Source organism: Periplaneta americana, chromosome 3 (assembly GCF_040183065.1).
Source record: "Periplaneta americana isolate PAMFEO1 chromosome 3, P.americana_PAMFEO1_priV1, whole genome shotgun sequence".
NCBI lineage: Eukaryota > Metazoa > Arthropoda > Insecta > Blattodea > Blattidae > Periplaneta > Periplaneta americana.
In genome coordinates, this window is record NC_091119.1 from 61,934,126 (window position 1) to 61,950,365 (window position 16,240).

General features: G+C 36.3%; 1 protein-coding gene and 2 non-coding genes across 6 annotated transcripts in view; 2 read left to right on the top strand and 1 right to left on the bottom strand.

Moving 5' to 3' along the window:
• Positions 1-16,240, bottom strand: part of LOC138696083 (uncharacterized) — a 233,227-nt gene that overhangs the window by 111,705 nt on the left and 105,282 nt on the right. For all 4 annotated transcript variants that reach the window (XM_069820611.1, XM_069820612.1, XM_069820610.1 and 1 more), the window contains exon 2: positions 10,950-11,124. In XM_069820611.1, coding sequence (XP_069676712.1) covers positions 10,950-11,111 — 162 coding nt within the window. In that variant the 5' untranslated portion in view covers positions 11,112-11,124. The remainder of the gene's footprint in view (positions 1-10,949; positions 11,125-16,240) is intronic.
• On the top strand, positions 3,444-3,525 carry TRNAL-AAG (transfer RNA leucine (anticodon AAG)). Its single transcript has one exon. It is a non-coding gene; the product is annotated as a tRNA-Leu (tRNA).
• Positions 3,759-3,840, top strand: TRNAL-AAG (transfer RNA leucine (anticodon AAG)). Its single transcript has one exon. It is a non-coding gene; the product is annotated as a tRNA-Leu (tRNA).

Below are 16,240 nucleotides of genomic sequence, written 5' to 3' on the forward strand. Positions count from 1 at the left end.
ATGATGAGTCTGATTTGGGTTGGATTTTCAAGGGCCGGATCCGTAAAGAATCCTTGTACTTAGGCTTACTTTGACCTACTGTACAACCTTTACAGGATGAACTGTAAGTTATGTCATTAATTTTAGGTGATTATTCTTTGAGCTATTTCAATCCAAAAAGTTTAATACAATTTTATTCGTTTTTGCTTCCTTTTCGAGATAAAAATTGTTTTATAAGACACATTTCATAGCTTGTTTAGGGAAAACCATTGATTGAATTCCCAACAATTTAAGAGAGCAGAGAATTTGGATATGCAATGATTGAAAGAATTTTGCTTTTGCCCTTTAAATATGTATAAATTTGATTCAAATAAATGTAATTTTTCGTTCTGCAAAGAAATTTCACAATTTTACATTTGTTTGGATCAAGTGCTAAAAGGTTTGTCAGTTTAACGAATGTTTCCTGTCATCATCATTATTTCGAAACCGCAGTCGAAAAATAATTCTCAAGACAAGAAACATATGTGTAAAAGCAAAATTAGCCACAGGCGTGGCTCAGTCAGCTGAGGCGCTTGCCTCGATCTGAAACTGCCCGCTTGGACTGATTGCCTGATAAGAAGTGAAGTTAAACCACAGTCTAGTATACACAGTCACGAAGCTAGAGTTGTTGAGGTTGCTAGCAACAATATACTGTCCAGGTATTATTTCGCATTGTCTGTAATGAGGCGATAGTAGCGATCCTAGTGGTTAGCAACTATCTATGGATGCATATTTATTACATATTGAGCTTCGTGTCTGTATATACTAGACTGTGGTTAAACTAAGCAATACTGACTAGGAGGAAAATATTAAGAGAAGTTATCGAATGATAGAGAATAGAGAATCGTAGTTAATAGTAGGGGTGAAATTGGATTAACTATAGGGCGTCCGACAAGTCTCGCATCATATACTAAATCATAAAATATGTTCAATATGATCCGCTTCGATTTCCAAACATGCCTGGAGGCGAAACTTCACGATAATTAGGCTACAACGTTTCACGACACTTTTCCTCTATCACGTTCGTGGATAGTGCTGGTCACGAATCTTCACTTGGTGTACCGTTTCCTTAAGAAAATCCCAGAAAGCAGAGTCAAGTTGACCTACTCCGTGGGTCCTCTGCGACTTATGTACGTACCAGTGGCGGCTCGTGACGTAAAAGGTGCGTGAAACAGTGTTACGTCGACTTCTAATTTTATAACAAAAAATCATGTAGCCTATATGCTTATATATATTAAATACCGGTAAATTTAAAATATGTGACGATGATGACGATAATAATAATAATAATAATAATAATAATAATAAATTCATAAATTAACGATAACAAATAATTATACCAATTTTTGAAGACAAGTTGAATCTTTCTGTCATGGCAGCGAATTTATTAGTAACATCGTTGTGGAAAGGCTGATTTTTTCATAATTTTGTCCACAATTTGCTTCTGCATGGAAATATTTGTGATTGACGAGAGTCTTTGTTGTGACATGCTACCACGCAAATAGTTCTTAATGCGAGCCATATAAGAAAAACTTCTTTCCGCGGACTAATGTGTTAAATCCCTAAAGCACACTGATTTTATGAACAAATATTATTCGCAATTATTTGAAATAGTCCTAATAATTAATGTAATAAGAACAGTAGAGAAAATAATTGCAGTGCACACAACGCGATCTTTATGCACACTCGTTCACGAAACCGTGGAAAAATTTAAGTTTGTATATACACTACAATAGTAGGCCTACCTACAACGCTAACACCATAATCATGTTTTTTTTTTTTTCAGTTCTTCTTACATTATATTTCCACTTTTCTCAAGACTCGTTCTTGCTTCTTTAGGAAAATAGTTAAAAAATTACAAATATATTCACTTAGTGTTAACTTATCTATGGGCGAAAATAATTTTAAGCTTTTAAATTTTTGTAATTTTCATTGTTAGAGTTAGCTACCCTGATTAGTCTCTTTGTCGTTGATTGGCGGAACGTTGTGAATTCGTCTCTTCTACTATTTCACGTACGACCAAAGCCACGATACTAACTGTTGTTGCGGAGTACGGGGTGTAGTCTTGTTGCCATGGTAACTATAGCTGAGTGAAACACTCCAGCTTCCTTCACCAGCGCAGAACTTAAACGTATAGGAGTCTTGTTGCTACGGTAACCATAGCAAGCGAAATAGAAAGTCACAATGCAAGAAGTGGATTCACGGGCGCTACGTTCGTTAATTCTTCAGCGCAGCGCAATTTGTGAACGTACATTAAACATAAATATCATAAAATCAGTCACATTGTGATGTGTAGTAAAAGTAAAGTGAATTTTTCAATTATTTTTTAATTCTATTGTGAAGTTGTGCTTCACTTGGTTCACCTGAAAAGCCGCCTCTGGTACATACGATGATGCCGGAATTGACCTGATAGGCGAAAGACCAGAATGGTTCAAGCAGGATCGTGTTCCACCACATTGGTGCCACATTTGTGTGGAATTGACTCGATAACAACTTCCCTGATCGGTGGATATGACACAGAAGACCCACGGAGTGAGCTCTCAGGTCGCCTGACATAAATCCACCTGACTTTGCTTTCTGGATGTGTAAAGAAAAGGTATAGGAAATGAAGTTTCGTGACTTGCAATACCTATGAATACGGATCTAGGAAAAGTATCGTGAAATCATTGCCGACATGACACCGCATTGAAGTTCACCTCCAGACATATTTGGAAATCGTACGGGGTTATATCGAACGTATTTTATGATTTAGCCCAGGGTTGCAGAACTGGAGAAAGGAAGGGTGGAATCATGGGGAAAGAATTCGTTTCTCCATCCAGAAGGCCGGAGCCTTCAATGACGTTTATGTGAAGTTTGGCAAGCACACTGAATATATCTCTCTTCTCCCCTACCGTAAATGACGCGAGAGTTGAAGGGAAGGGATGAGTTACGTGTTCCGGCTTGTGACGTGTCCTTCAATTGTAGCACAGTTTTGCATCCCTGATTTAGCCTATGATGTGGGACTTGTCGGACACTCTGTAGAAGAGGAGAGGATATAGATGAAACAAGAAAACTAATGAATAAGTAGAACTGAAATTAATTGTAAATATAATAAATGTATTGATGACAACGTATTCAGGAATGTGAGAGCCACTACTACATGAAACGTGAAACAAATTGATGACAATAATATATTCTTATTCATATTGTTATACATGCTTTAAGAGCTAAAATTGAATATTAATTAAATTAAGATTTTAAGCGTAAACGCCATCAGATCATCACCATCTGTTTGGAAATGAACTCGATGCTTCATTAAATCTCTTTGCGAGAACAGAAATTTCTCGTGTGCAAGTGCACAATGCTGTCTCTTTCTTTCATACATCTTACAGTATATTATATCTCACTTCGATGTGCGATAAATACTGGAAAGCTGTGTCGTGTGGGGTAGCGTGGCCGAGCGGTCTAAGGCGCTGGTTTAAGGCACCAGTCTCTTCGGAGGCGTGGGTTCGAATCCCACCGCTGCCATTTTTAATGTAGAAGAATGGAACCGTTCTAATATAAATTCACTCACAATTTTAAGATAAAACCATTAATATAAAAACGAGTGACGCGTTGATAACACATAGTTTCTCAGTATAAAGCTCTTTGCGGGAACAGAAATTTCTCGTGTGCAAGTGCACAATGCTATCTCTTTCTTTCATACATCTTACCTATCTCACTTCGATGTCGGATAAATACTGGCAAGTTGCGTACTGTGTGGTAGCGTGGCCGAGCGGTCTAAGGCGCTGGTTTAAGGCACCAGTCTCTTCGGAGGCGTGGGTTCGAATCCCACCGCTGCCATTGTTTTAATGTAGAAGAATGCAAATACTTTAAAATAAATCCACTCACAATTTTAAGATAAAAGCATTAATATAAAAACGAGTGGCGCGTTGATGACACATAGTTTCTCAACATACGTTTAATGCGTTTCCAACAATTTTGTTCCTGTATCATGTTTCCAAAGATATCGCTGATTGAACTCTCATCTGAGTGAATTCATTTACTGTAGACCGATATAATTTTTTTTTGGATTTCACAGTTTTTATTATATAAAGTAAGATATTTTACTTTATTTATAAAGTGTATTATTTAACAAAATACTTTATCAGTAATAATTCAGTTTGCAAAAATTTTCATTGTATACATTTTCGTATATATATATATATATATATATATATATATATATATATATATATATATATATTCGTTTCTAATACATTTTGTATTTAACACAGTAAATATTACAAATATAAAAATATAGGGGTACAAATATGAAATAGCGTAATATACAACCTCAGGCGACTTGTAATTTTTTTTCAGTTCTGTTGCACTAAGGTTGTACCGGTACATTAAACATTTACTACGTTTTCATGGAGTATTCAAATCGAACTGAATACGATCCCTACTGAATACGGTCCCTACTGAATACGATCCCTATTTGTATGCAATTTTCGATGCGTATTGAAAACGATCTGAGTACGGAAACTGAAGTTTCGAAAGTAGTTAGCCTATGTTGGTTAACACGTCATCAACATATTAGCGTGTTGGTCACTCTGTAGGCATTAGCTATAAACAATGTTGCGTTTTCCAAATGTGGCACATGAAAATTAATATTCTGGCTGTTAATGAATAATGGTAATACTGACTTTTAGGAAAACACGAAATATTATGTTTTACAATACTCTTTCACAACATACATATTTCCCGCGCTATTGGTAAAACAACTCACACATCAAACAAATGACTATCGATCACGCGCTTAGCGAATTGAGATCGAATTGAATACGATACCCGTTTTTATGGAACTCAATTCGAACTGAATACGATCCGATCCCACTTTTTAGGTGTATCGACCTTAAGACTTAGATCGAATTGAATCTCCGTTTTCATGAAGATTTCAATACGGTAAGAGTATTCAGATCGATACTCCATGAAAACGTAGTAGTAATGACATGCTGCCAACTTTCTGATGATTAATTACTTAATTCATTACGTTTTATTGAACGACGCTCGCAACTGCCGAGGTTATATCAGCGCTGCCGGAATTTTGTCCTGCAGGAGTTCTTTTACATACCAGTAAATCTACTGAAGTGAGTCTGTCGCACATTGAATGCAATCGACCTGAGCCGAGATCGAAACTGCAACCTCGGACACAAAAGGCCAGCACTCTATCGACTGTGCCACCCAGGCGACCTTTCTGATTAATAGCATTTCAGAACTCTATTAGTATTTTTCTAACAAGTTGAAGTTACATAAATTAAGACCGAGTGAGTTGGCTCATGCGTTCCGCATGTGACTCGTATTCGGGAGGTCCGTGGTTCGATTCCCGGACCGACCAACCTCACTATGGTTTTTCCGTGGTTTTCCACAGTTACTTAGGCAAATACTGGGTTGGAATTTTCATTGCCACGATCCATTTTCCTTCCTCTCCCGTGTAGAAAAAGAATTTATATTTCATATCAAATCATTCATCTTCTTCATCTCATTCACTAGATTATTCAGGTCAAGAGCATGTCTTCATCCGCTTAAGCGAGGGTGTGTTCTCAACGCAACCGTTCCTGGGTTCCCAGCCTTCCGCAATATCTCTGTCAAGATTAATTCCTTAAGACAGGGGTTTCCAAGCGGTGTGTCACGGAATTTTGGAACTGAAAAATAAATTTTATGCCATCCAGAAAGTATTTTTTACAACGTATTTTTTCTTTATTTACAACGAAGTCTTTGATACATTTTATTTTGAGACAGACTTTACCAATTAAACGTGAACACCTGCAACAATGATCTGTAGTAATGTCACGAGAGGTCTGAGATCTGCCGATAAATCCACGAGCGAAGCGAGTGGATTTATCTGGGATATCTCAGACCTCGAGTGACATTTATTAGGACTATTTCGTGAATAAAATAAAAATTTAAATAATATATCCCTAAAATTCGATCACAAAATGTTAATAATTGTATATTAACGAATACTTAACCTATTCAGACATTGTGAAGTTGAAATACTCGTAGATGAATATCGATTATTGCAATAAAGAAATTCGATGTTATTATTCAGTAATGCCAATTGCGAAAAGCGAAATACAGGTTTAGCATTGTTAATTACATGTACTGCACTTTTCTCTTATTATTATAACAAATACATTTTCATTATCTGCTGAAATCATAATTTAATTTAACAGTAACAGTGGGGACAGCTATATACCAATGCTTATGTATTCACAGTGAGACATGTTGCTACACAGTGAAGCCATCTCTGTATAGATAGGCCTAATTAAAACACGAATTTTATTACGCCATACGAAAGGCAGTTTGATCAAATGCATTATTACTATGCAAGGTCTTTGAGTTTGATATGCGAAGATGTTACATAAATTTGAACGTCTATTAATTGTTTAATTTCAATACAAATGTTATAGGCTACAATTTTATAGGTTACGTTAGGCCTCCTGTGGAAGCAGGACTAATGTCAGCTGTGCCTTGTTTCGACCGTTACAATGAGTGCTACACGAAAGCATTTTTTATAGCTCGACAAACGCATTCTCGCTACAGTGTGTAACGGAACTAAAGCTGCATCTACACAGTTCAATATTTCAATCGCGTATGCGTGCAATCTGGGAAGAATATTGAAAGAATCAAGTTTAAAGGTACGTTCAATTAAGATGCATGAAGATTTTGTGTCTACATGTTGCGCCGTTTTGAACGTCGTCTTCACTGCGTCAATATATTAATTAATATTAAATATCAATCTTGCATTCATTGCTTTAAAGTTGAAAGAAAATTTAACCGTGTAGTTGCATCTTAAAGTATTCATGATCATCAATTTACGGGGAAACAGTTGGCGACAACGACTGAAACAAAAGAACGACCATGCGATAAATTGATAGCGATAAATCTAGCTGCAAAAATTATCGCAAAGTATGATTGTGATTGGTTGGAATTCAAAATTTCATTACACTTCATTGATCGAAAATGGAATGACGTCATATAAACGAAATAGTCAGTTTAATTTTTCTACCTGGGCATAATACCAATGAAAGTGAATACCTGCTATGATGCTTAGTATTTCGTTTACTCTTCCCGCTTAGTAAAAAACAGAATTTAAAATCGTTAGAATATATTGGCCAGTTTCATTAATATAGGCCTACATGTGAGCGGGTGATAGTGCAACTATTTTAAGAAAAGTACTTTATTTAGATTTTATCATGGACAAATTTTAAACTCGAAAAAGAATCTGAATCAAGTTCTGGGTTAGATGACAGCAGTGCTAATTCAAATAAAAAAGGTATCCCCGTAACATGCCATGAAGGCACTTGGGGGATATGGAGGTAGAGCCCCATGCTTTCCATGACCTCGGCACTAAAATGAGGTGGTGTGGTCGGCACCACGCTCTGACTGCCTTTTACCCCCGGGAAAGACCCTGTACTCAATTTTATAATGTGAGCAAAAATTCCCTTCAGGTTTCATATAGTGATGATTACTTTCAATATGGTTTTACGTGACGTGGAGATGAGTATGAACAAAATATGAATATGCGGGAATGTTTTGTCAAATCAGTCGATGGTGCCGAATGAACTAAAAATTTATTTAGAACTGCCGTTTTCAAATGCATGCTTGTGTGAATCTATATTTTTCTAAAAAAAAATGGAACAGAATGCTGCATCTTGAAGATGATTTCAATCATAAAGCCCCGTATAGAGAAACTCTGTGCAACCTACCGATCGCAGACTTCACATTAAAATAAAGAGGTGCGTTTTCAAAAACGAAAATCATTTATCGAACATCCAGTATAGATAGGTTAGGATTTTTGATACACAGGTATTGTACCTTTGTTTTTTTCTAATCCCACTTAAGTTGCTGCTTGTTTTTTTTTTATAGAATTTTCGATTGCGTGGTAACATCGACCTATCTACAACACTAGATGTCCGACACTACATAGAAGTTGTTAACAGTGCTTTTTTCTGGGGAAACGCGTTGGAACGGCTTAGACCTTGAAAGTTTTAGTTGGACGAAAAGGAAGTTAAAAACAACATTCCCGTGCAATGAACAGTAATCATCTCTCCGTTCGCTATAAAATTTTCTACACAGAGTTCCACAAGTTTTATTGGTTGTTATATTATTATTATTATTATTATTATTATTATTATTATTATTATTATTATTATTATTATTATTATTAAAACAATTAAGTGTGTCGTCAGTCAGAAACGTTTGGGAACCACTGCCTTAAGAGCACTTCCAAGGGCGTTTCGACAACATAGAAAGGCCGTTGGAATGGATCCTGTACTGCTTGGTCACCTTGGCGGTATGAACTTAGAGCGGAAGGGGATAGGAAGCCCCCCTTGGGTGAGCGGGTGAGAGGTCACAAGCGGCCAGTGGCCTGGTACACCCTCATCCTTATTCATCCCATAACATTTGGGGTGTAGAATAGGCCTCAGTATGGTCGAGGTGCAAAGGGTCGTCCTAACCCGCCCGTAGCCATCGTGACCTATCCTAACTTAACCTACACTACATAAATTAATTTATTCGTACTTCGAGTTTCTTGTAATCTTAAAATATGACGTGACCTACTTATGGGATATGGATATACTAGAACTATCCGAGAAATAATTCAACTTTATAGGCTTACCGCCTTGACGTAACAGTATTTGTGGACCATATCTGGTGGAAGTTTTTGTATTTACACATTGAAAGAATTGATTTATACCCAAGATAACATTTTCCAGCCATGGAGTTCATCTTTAAGATATCGTTGTGGGTCAGAAGACTTCCAGAATAAACAGTATTAATAAAACAGTAACATTATCGTACTACTCGATTTTCTGTTTGTGTAAATGTAAAACTAAAGATGAAGAGAGACAATGTACGCTGCAACTGGCCAGCAACAGCTCCATCTTTTTAATATCACTGTCGTCGGCCATCGATTTCGAATCAGCTTTAGCCTAAATGGAAGTATAAGTATTACGAGTGTTTGTAATATTTATTTAGAGGAGGTACGGTACTTTCGTTTCGGCTGTCATCATTCAACCAGTTCTTAATTATTCACTATTATCCATTAAAATAAATACATGAGAAAGTTGTATTGATATTACGACGCGACGTGCCCATGGATCTGATGATGGATGATACGTGCAACAGTTGGGCCTACCAATAATTATTAGAGTAATTTACTCCAGGGATTCCCAACCGGTGTGTCGCGAAATTTTGGAATGAAAAATAAATGTTACGCTATCCACAAAGTCTCTTTACAACTATTTTTTTTTATTTACAACGAAGTCTTTGGTATGGTACATTTTATTTTGAGACAGACTCTACCGATGAAACGTGAACACCTGCAACAATGCTCAGTTTGATTTTCCTCCCTAGCAATAATTCAAATGAAAGTGAACACCTCCAACAATGCTTAGCAATTAGTTTACTCTTCCCACTCATAAAAACAGAGTTTATAATCGTCAGAGCATATTGGTCAGTTTCAGTATATAGAGTGAGAGGGTGATAGTGCGACTGTTTTATTAATCCTTTGCAGCATAGTGATTATTCAGAAGAATTACCGTTTTTTTTCTTTCTTTCTTTCTACATTTTATAGCACAGATATTCCACAAAGGAACCACCTCTTGAGTATACATAGGGGTGCCATCTGTGTTTTGAAATTGTGTGCACAGTTAAAATATTGAAAAAAAATTCATCGAAGCTTTGGTATGATCCATGATATCAAAAACATAAAAAATTAATTCGTGCTTCAAAGGATTAAAAGTGCTTTATTTAGATTATATCATGGTCAAAATTTTAATTCGAAAAAAACAATCTGAATCGACTTCTGGGTCAGATGACAGCAATGCTAATTCAAATGATGTGAGCGAAAATTCCGTTCAAAGTTCACAAAAACGTACTGCGTTTCGTAAGTATAAAGTGATGAATACTCACAATATGGATTTACATGGTGTGAAGATGAATAATAAACAAAATTCCTAGTGTCTCATATGCGGAAATGTTTTATCAAATCACTCGACAGTGCCAAATAAACTAAAAAAACATTTGGAAAGTAATCATTCTCATGTAGCGTTCTAGGGGTAAATCAATGATGCGAGTGGTAGAGCTTCAAGATGAGTTTCTTCTTGTTCTTGTTCTTCTTCTTTTTGAGGACGAAAAGCCAGAGTATGCTAAAATTTGGAAGCTAATTTTTGGTGTGCGAAACTAGCATATTTTGCCGAATTTTTCGAGAGACTGAACTCTTTCAATATCAAGCATGCAACACAAAACAGAAACTATTATTTCAGCCGGAAACAAAATTCAAGGATTTTGTAGTCTTCGGTTATAGGAGGCAAATTATTGCCCTTTTCTTTAGTTGAAAGTTTTGAAAATCGACTTGCTGAAAATGAAAAAGAATGCCTGAAGAAGTTAATAGCAGAACATCTAAATGCGTCACAAAGTTTCGGCATCTTTTAGTTGCATTTTTCATCATGGAACCCAAATATGTGTGAATAACTATGTTTTTAATATACCACTAATTTTTCTTTAAATTCAACTTAGACCTTGAAAGGCTTAGTTGGAAAAAAAGAGAGGTTAAAATGACAAAATTCCCGTGCAATGAACAGTAATTATCTCTTCGTCCGCTATAAAATATTCTACGCAACGTTTGACCACCTATCTCTCCAGAATAAAAGCACTGGTTGTTATTATTATGTCATTATTAATAAAACGAAATAAGTGTGTCGCGATATCTTGGGCGTTCAGTAAAGTGTGTCGTCAGTCAAAAAAGGCTGGGAACCACTGATTTACTCGTTCACATGGTTCAGTGTATCTATAGTCCACATCAAATTAGAAAGCGATTGGCGCATAAAGAAATGATAGAAGTAAGACAAAATGCGCTATACCCATTAAAGGGAAAGAGAAAAAGCGTAATATTGCGACGGTACCTGCTGGCTGCTGTTATCGAAGTCCTCGTCGTCGTCAGCCACGTGTCCCGTGGTGATATGGCCCGCCGTGGTGATGGTCCGGACGTGGCGGCGTGTGGTGATGACGGAGCGGCTGCCGTCTTGCGGCAGGTTCTCGCCCTCGGTGTCCCGGGTCTGCTCCATGCCTGGCACCTAGCTGCAAACACACCACAATCAACTGTTACAAGCGCTCGGTGTGTTACGAAGCCTGATATGTAGGGCTCGGATTTCTATGACCTAAAACTATGAAAAATATGTACTTATGCCTTAAAAATGAAAAGATATGACATATAAACTTGAAAATATGACGAAAAACAAATTAAATATTGTGCAAAAATTACTTTACCATTCTACAATTTCTTTTTGTGAATACAGAGGGGTCCAGAAAATGTACTCACTCTTTGATAATCAATATCTTTGGAACAAAATGGCATATAGTTACGATTTTTGCGCAGTAGAGTAGTGTCATGTTTTCTAAACAGATAGCGAAGGTCACATGAGTCGCGCGATTAGTTTTCGCTGCAAGTTATCTGGTCTGATGAGACGCAATTCAAATTAAACGGCACTGTAAACCGCCATAATTGTGTGTACTGAGCTTCTGTAAATCCAAACATTCACGTGGACAAGAAAGTGAATCTACCGGGTGTTAATGTGTGGTGGAGTCTTGTCATTGCGCGGTTTGAGTGGTCCTTTCTTCTTTGAAGATACCATAACTGGTCAGATGTATCTCGATATGCTTCAGACATCGATTTTTTCTTCAATTCGAGAGGTATTTGGAGATGAGTGATTTCACCTACAACAAGATGGTTCTCCATCTCACTACCATGGAGATGTCAGGGCGTCCTTGGATGACACTCTACCTGGACTATAGATCGGTCGAAGAGGTGCTATTGAGTACCCACCACGGTCTCCAGACCTTACACCTTTCGACTTCTACCTATAGGAAACATTGAGAAATGAAGTTTATCGACATAAGTCACCTACATTGAACGCGCTACGAGAATCCATCGAAGGGTCGTGTACAGCCATCATACTGGACATTCTGACAGCCATAGTTCGCTCAGGAGTTCGGTGGCATCGACGCTGTTCAGCCGTTGGTGGCGGTCACTTCGAAGACATACAATGATTCCCTCTCTCCGCGCAAGAATTGTAACTATATCCTTCTGAGTCCTGAGACATTTGTTGTTTTATTTTTAAAGTTAAATGTAATTCTATATTCCAAAAAAAAAGTCATCGACATGAGAAAAATGCTGAAAAAATTCTGTAGGTTATAGTTACGGCACAAATGCAGGGTCTCTATACATACATCTTATATCGTAATCATGTATGAAGTATGGTATAGTATACTATACTCTCAGGACTCGGCGGATATGTCATTTTTTCCCAAGATATTTATTATCAAAGAGTGAGTACATTTTGGATCCTTCTGTATTTACATCTTCTATTAGCCATAGCGGATTGTTCAGCTTATAAAAATTATATGGAGAAAAAGAGGAGTGAATAATGTCCATCGTCCGTCCTAATTCTTTAACAGCTATGTTAACAAGGTCAACGACTGTTTGTGTATTACCACGTGGTAACAGCGGAGTTGGAACCTCTTAAATATCACAGATTTGGGAGGAGTGAAGGTGAGACCGACCAGCACCAATCTGGCCATATTCCGAACATTCTTTTGCTCTTTATGTTTTGAAAACTTACTGCTGACGTATCCAGTTACCTTCATTCGTTCATTTAGTGTTCTGCCCAAGGTCAGGTCTTTCACTGCAAACCCAGCTTTCTCCAATCTTTCCTATTTTCTGCCTTCCTCTTTGTCTCCTCATATGATCTATATATCTTAATGTCGTCTATCATCTGATATCTTCTTCTGCCCCGAACTCTTCTCCCGTTCACCATTCCGTCCAATGCATCCTTCAAAAGGTAGTTTTTTCTCAGCCAGTGACCCAATCAATTCCTTTTCCTCTTCCTGATCAGTTTCAGCATCATTTTTTCTTGACCCACTCTTTTCAGCATAGCTTCATTTCTTGTTCTATCTGTTCACTTCACACGTTCCATTCTTCTCCAAATCCATATAAACTTCATCAGAAAAATGTACAGTAATTCTTTTTCTAGCCAGTTGGAATTTATTGTTAGAAATCTAATTTCATTCTATTACTTTCTTTCCATCGCCCTTGAAAACTGCGTGTGAAAATACTCAATGTCATTTTAATACAACGTAACATGTCATAAGAACAGTCCTCTATGTTTAGTTTAGATTCTACATAGCGCACCAGCTGATCCTCACTCAACACTTCGCATAGCTCACGGTGCGTTATGGGAGATCGCGGCGAAACGCGCGCCTCTGCAAAGAAAATAAAATTTCTAAGAATTGGGCAAATTTGGGCACATACTGAAACTTTACCCATAATAGTTATGAGTTTCTTTACATTTTAGTATGAAAATGCAAACGGATATATTTGTATACATTTTAAAATTACTGTGTAAATTTAGAAAATAAGAATTTCACTCGCTGATTACATCAGCTTGTTAACACCTTCAATATAAATGACTGATGAAAAAATGAGAATTTTAAGTATATTGATTTGCTAGTGCATATCTGTAGCTTTCTTTTCCATACTTCAGATATTCACAATAATGCACTGGCACCAAACTAACAACCAACAAAGTTCACTGCTAACACACAACTATACTAAAAGCTAGGTTATGAACCGACTAAACAGGAAACAGTTGGGACGGCGAAAGGAAAGAGCGGGTTAGAGGGGTATGTTACAGTCTGTGCAGCGATGACACGTTGAGTGTGGGGGGGGGGCGGAGGGGTGAAGGAAAACGGAGCTTTTCATTGGACCTCACGTGAAAATGTCGTCTGCTAACGGAAATCTGGCAACGGGATCACGGAGAAAGTGTTGTCAAACTTCCCAGTTCATTTGCAATACCACGTGCATTACGAGTAGCATTTCGTACCAGTGTCATTAGCTCGTGCTTTCTTAAAACAGTAATTTTAATTACTAATATTGTTGAAAGTGTTATCGAGAACTATATACAGTAGTACTTGAATAGAGCAGTGAATTCTCTAGAGTGCTACGATACAAAAAGGAAGCGGGTTTTTAAGTCTGGAGAGAGAGAGAGAGAAATGATTTTGTCTGTATACAAGCATTACCGACAAAAAAGTGTAAATGAAGGCATCACATCGGTAGAAGAAGCAGCGCGTCAAACGGCTGAGGCACTGCTTGTGACTTACTTAACTGTTCTAATTTACATATATGTGAATATAAAAAATATGGGGAACGAGTACATACATAGATAATATGAATATAAAAGAGAGATTTGGACTGGCCTGGTTCAGACTAGGAATAATAGGGTTAATATACCTCAAGGCACGTGCCATTATGTGTACGGAGAGAAGATGACATTCACATTTTTCTTGAATGTCAAAATACAAAAGATATACGGATGACATTTACAAAAGAAAAGTTCCTACAAATAAATAAAGAAATAGCTATAAGAAAACTTATGAATAATAATAACACACAATTACAAAAGCAATTAGGTTTATATCTTCTCTGACTAAAAAATTAGAATGGAAAGAATAAATGAAATAGCTAGAATTAAATGAAAAAAACTAAATAAATAAGAAAAAAATAAGAATAAGGATTATTAAACAAATATGTTTAACGTTTTTTTGTGTTGTAGATGTAAAAGTATGCATAGAAGAAAGTAGCAAGTAACAACATACTAAAATGAGTTGAGTTTTGCACAAAACTAAACGCAAATGCAAGATAAAACATTTTTTTTATATTAAATATTTAAATTGTAGAAATTGTATTTAAATAATATATATATATATATATATATATATATATATATGTATATATATGTATGTATGTATGTGTGTAAACTTATAACGTGTGTATTGTAAATGATTACTTGTATGTACTTTGTCTGTGAACTACAATATAATACATATCAAATATAATTTTCATATTGTGTGTACTTTAAAGTAATAGTAGACCTAATAGAGTCTAAATAATCTTATTTATTTATTTTAAACAATGGCTCAGCCGGCTTGAGTTTTCTTTTTAAATTTGTATATTTGCTTATTGATATAGTAGTAGTAGTAGTGGTAGTGGTAGTAGTAGTAGTAGTAGTAGTAGTAGTAGTAGTAGTAGTAGTAGTAGTAGTAATAGTAATAATAATAATAATAATAATAATAATAATAATAATAATAATAATTGAACATACTCTTACATGACTCAATTAGTATAAATATAAAATTAAGATCATATCCATTTAAATTATTATTATTATTATTATTATTATTATTATTATTATTATTATTATTATTAATGTATAAAAATAGCTAAATAATAAATTCGATTTATAACGACAACTCAAAATAAAATAAAAATTACTATAATATATCTTGATATATTTAGTTAACACTATATTGTTATTATCGTTATTATTATTATTATTATTGAATCGTTGTTCGTTCGTTTATCTGAAATGTTTGAATTCGTTATATACTTCTTTGTTATATTAATAATTAGAAACACAGCTACGACAGTTATTTTAAACATATCGGTGACAAACGCTGAACACGCTTTGAATCTCGCGCCACTATGTGGCAACAGAGCTCAGAAAGAGAGCAACAGAACGTTGCTTCCGGTCTAGTCGGTTCATAACCTAACCAGGCTTTTAGTACAGCGATGAGACGGAAAGCTCCCTCAAGAAAGTGCAGATGACGGTTGTTATATATTATAAATATGTCCGTTTATTTTATGTCTCTAGAGTCGATTTTCTTAAGCTATGATTATCTGATAACAGATTCAGAGGGACAAAATGGGGAATAAAGTAAGTTGAGTTTCTATTATTTTCCTGCTAGATTGGAATTCTGGCCCACTGTGCATCGCCGACTAGCTACATATTACACTAGTCAGACTTCAGATGCATACGAACAATAATTGTTCTTCCTCTGACACATTGAGATGTACTGCCTGATAATACAGTACGTACATGTGCCGCGCTGTTTTCGACTGTCGCATGTAGGCGTGCGAGGTTCCAGGTAAAGTTGGTTGCAAACTCGCCGCCTCACAAACACGGATGTTGTCTCTGGCAGGAAGACTGACATCCGTCGCGCGTGCGACAGAGGGAGGTGAGATCGGACCGCCCCAGCTTTACGAACCGATACCGAAAGCTCGTTTAGTGGAAGATGCGAAACAGTTCTGCCTAACAAGAAAATATTATTCAACGAAATCATGAATGAAAACTTCTGGTCT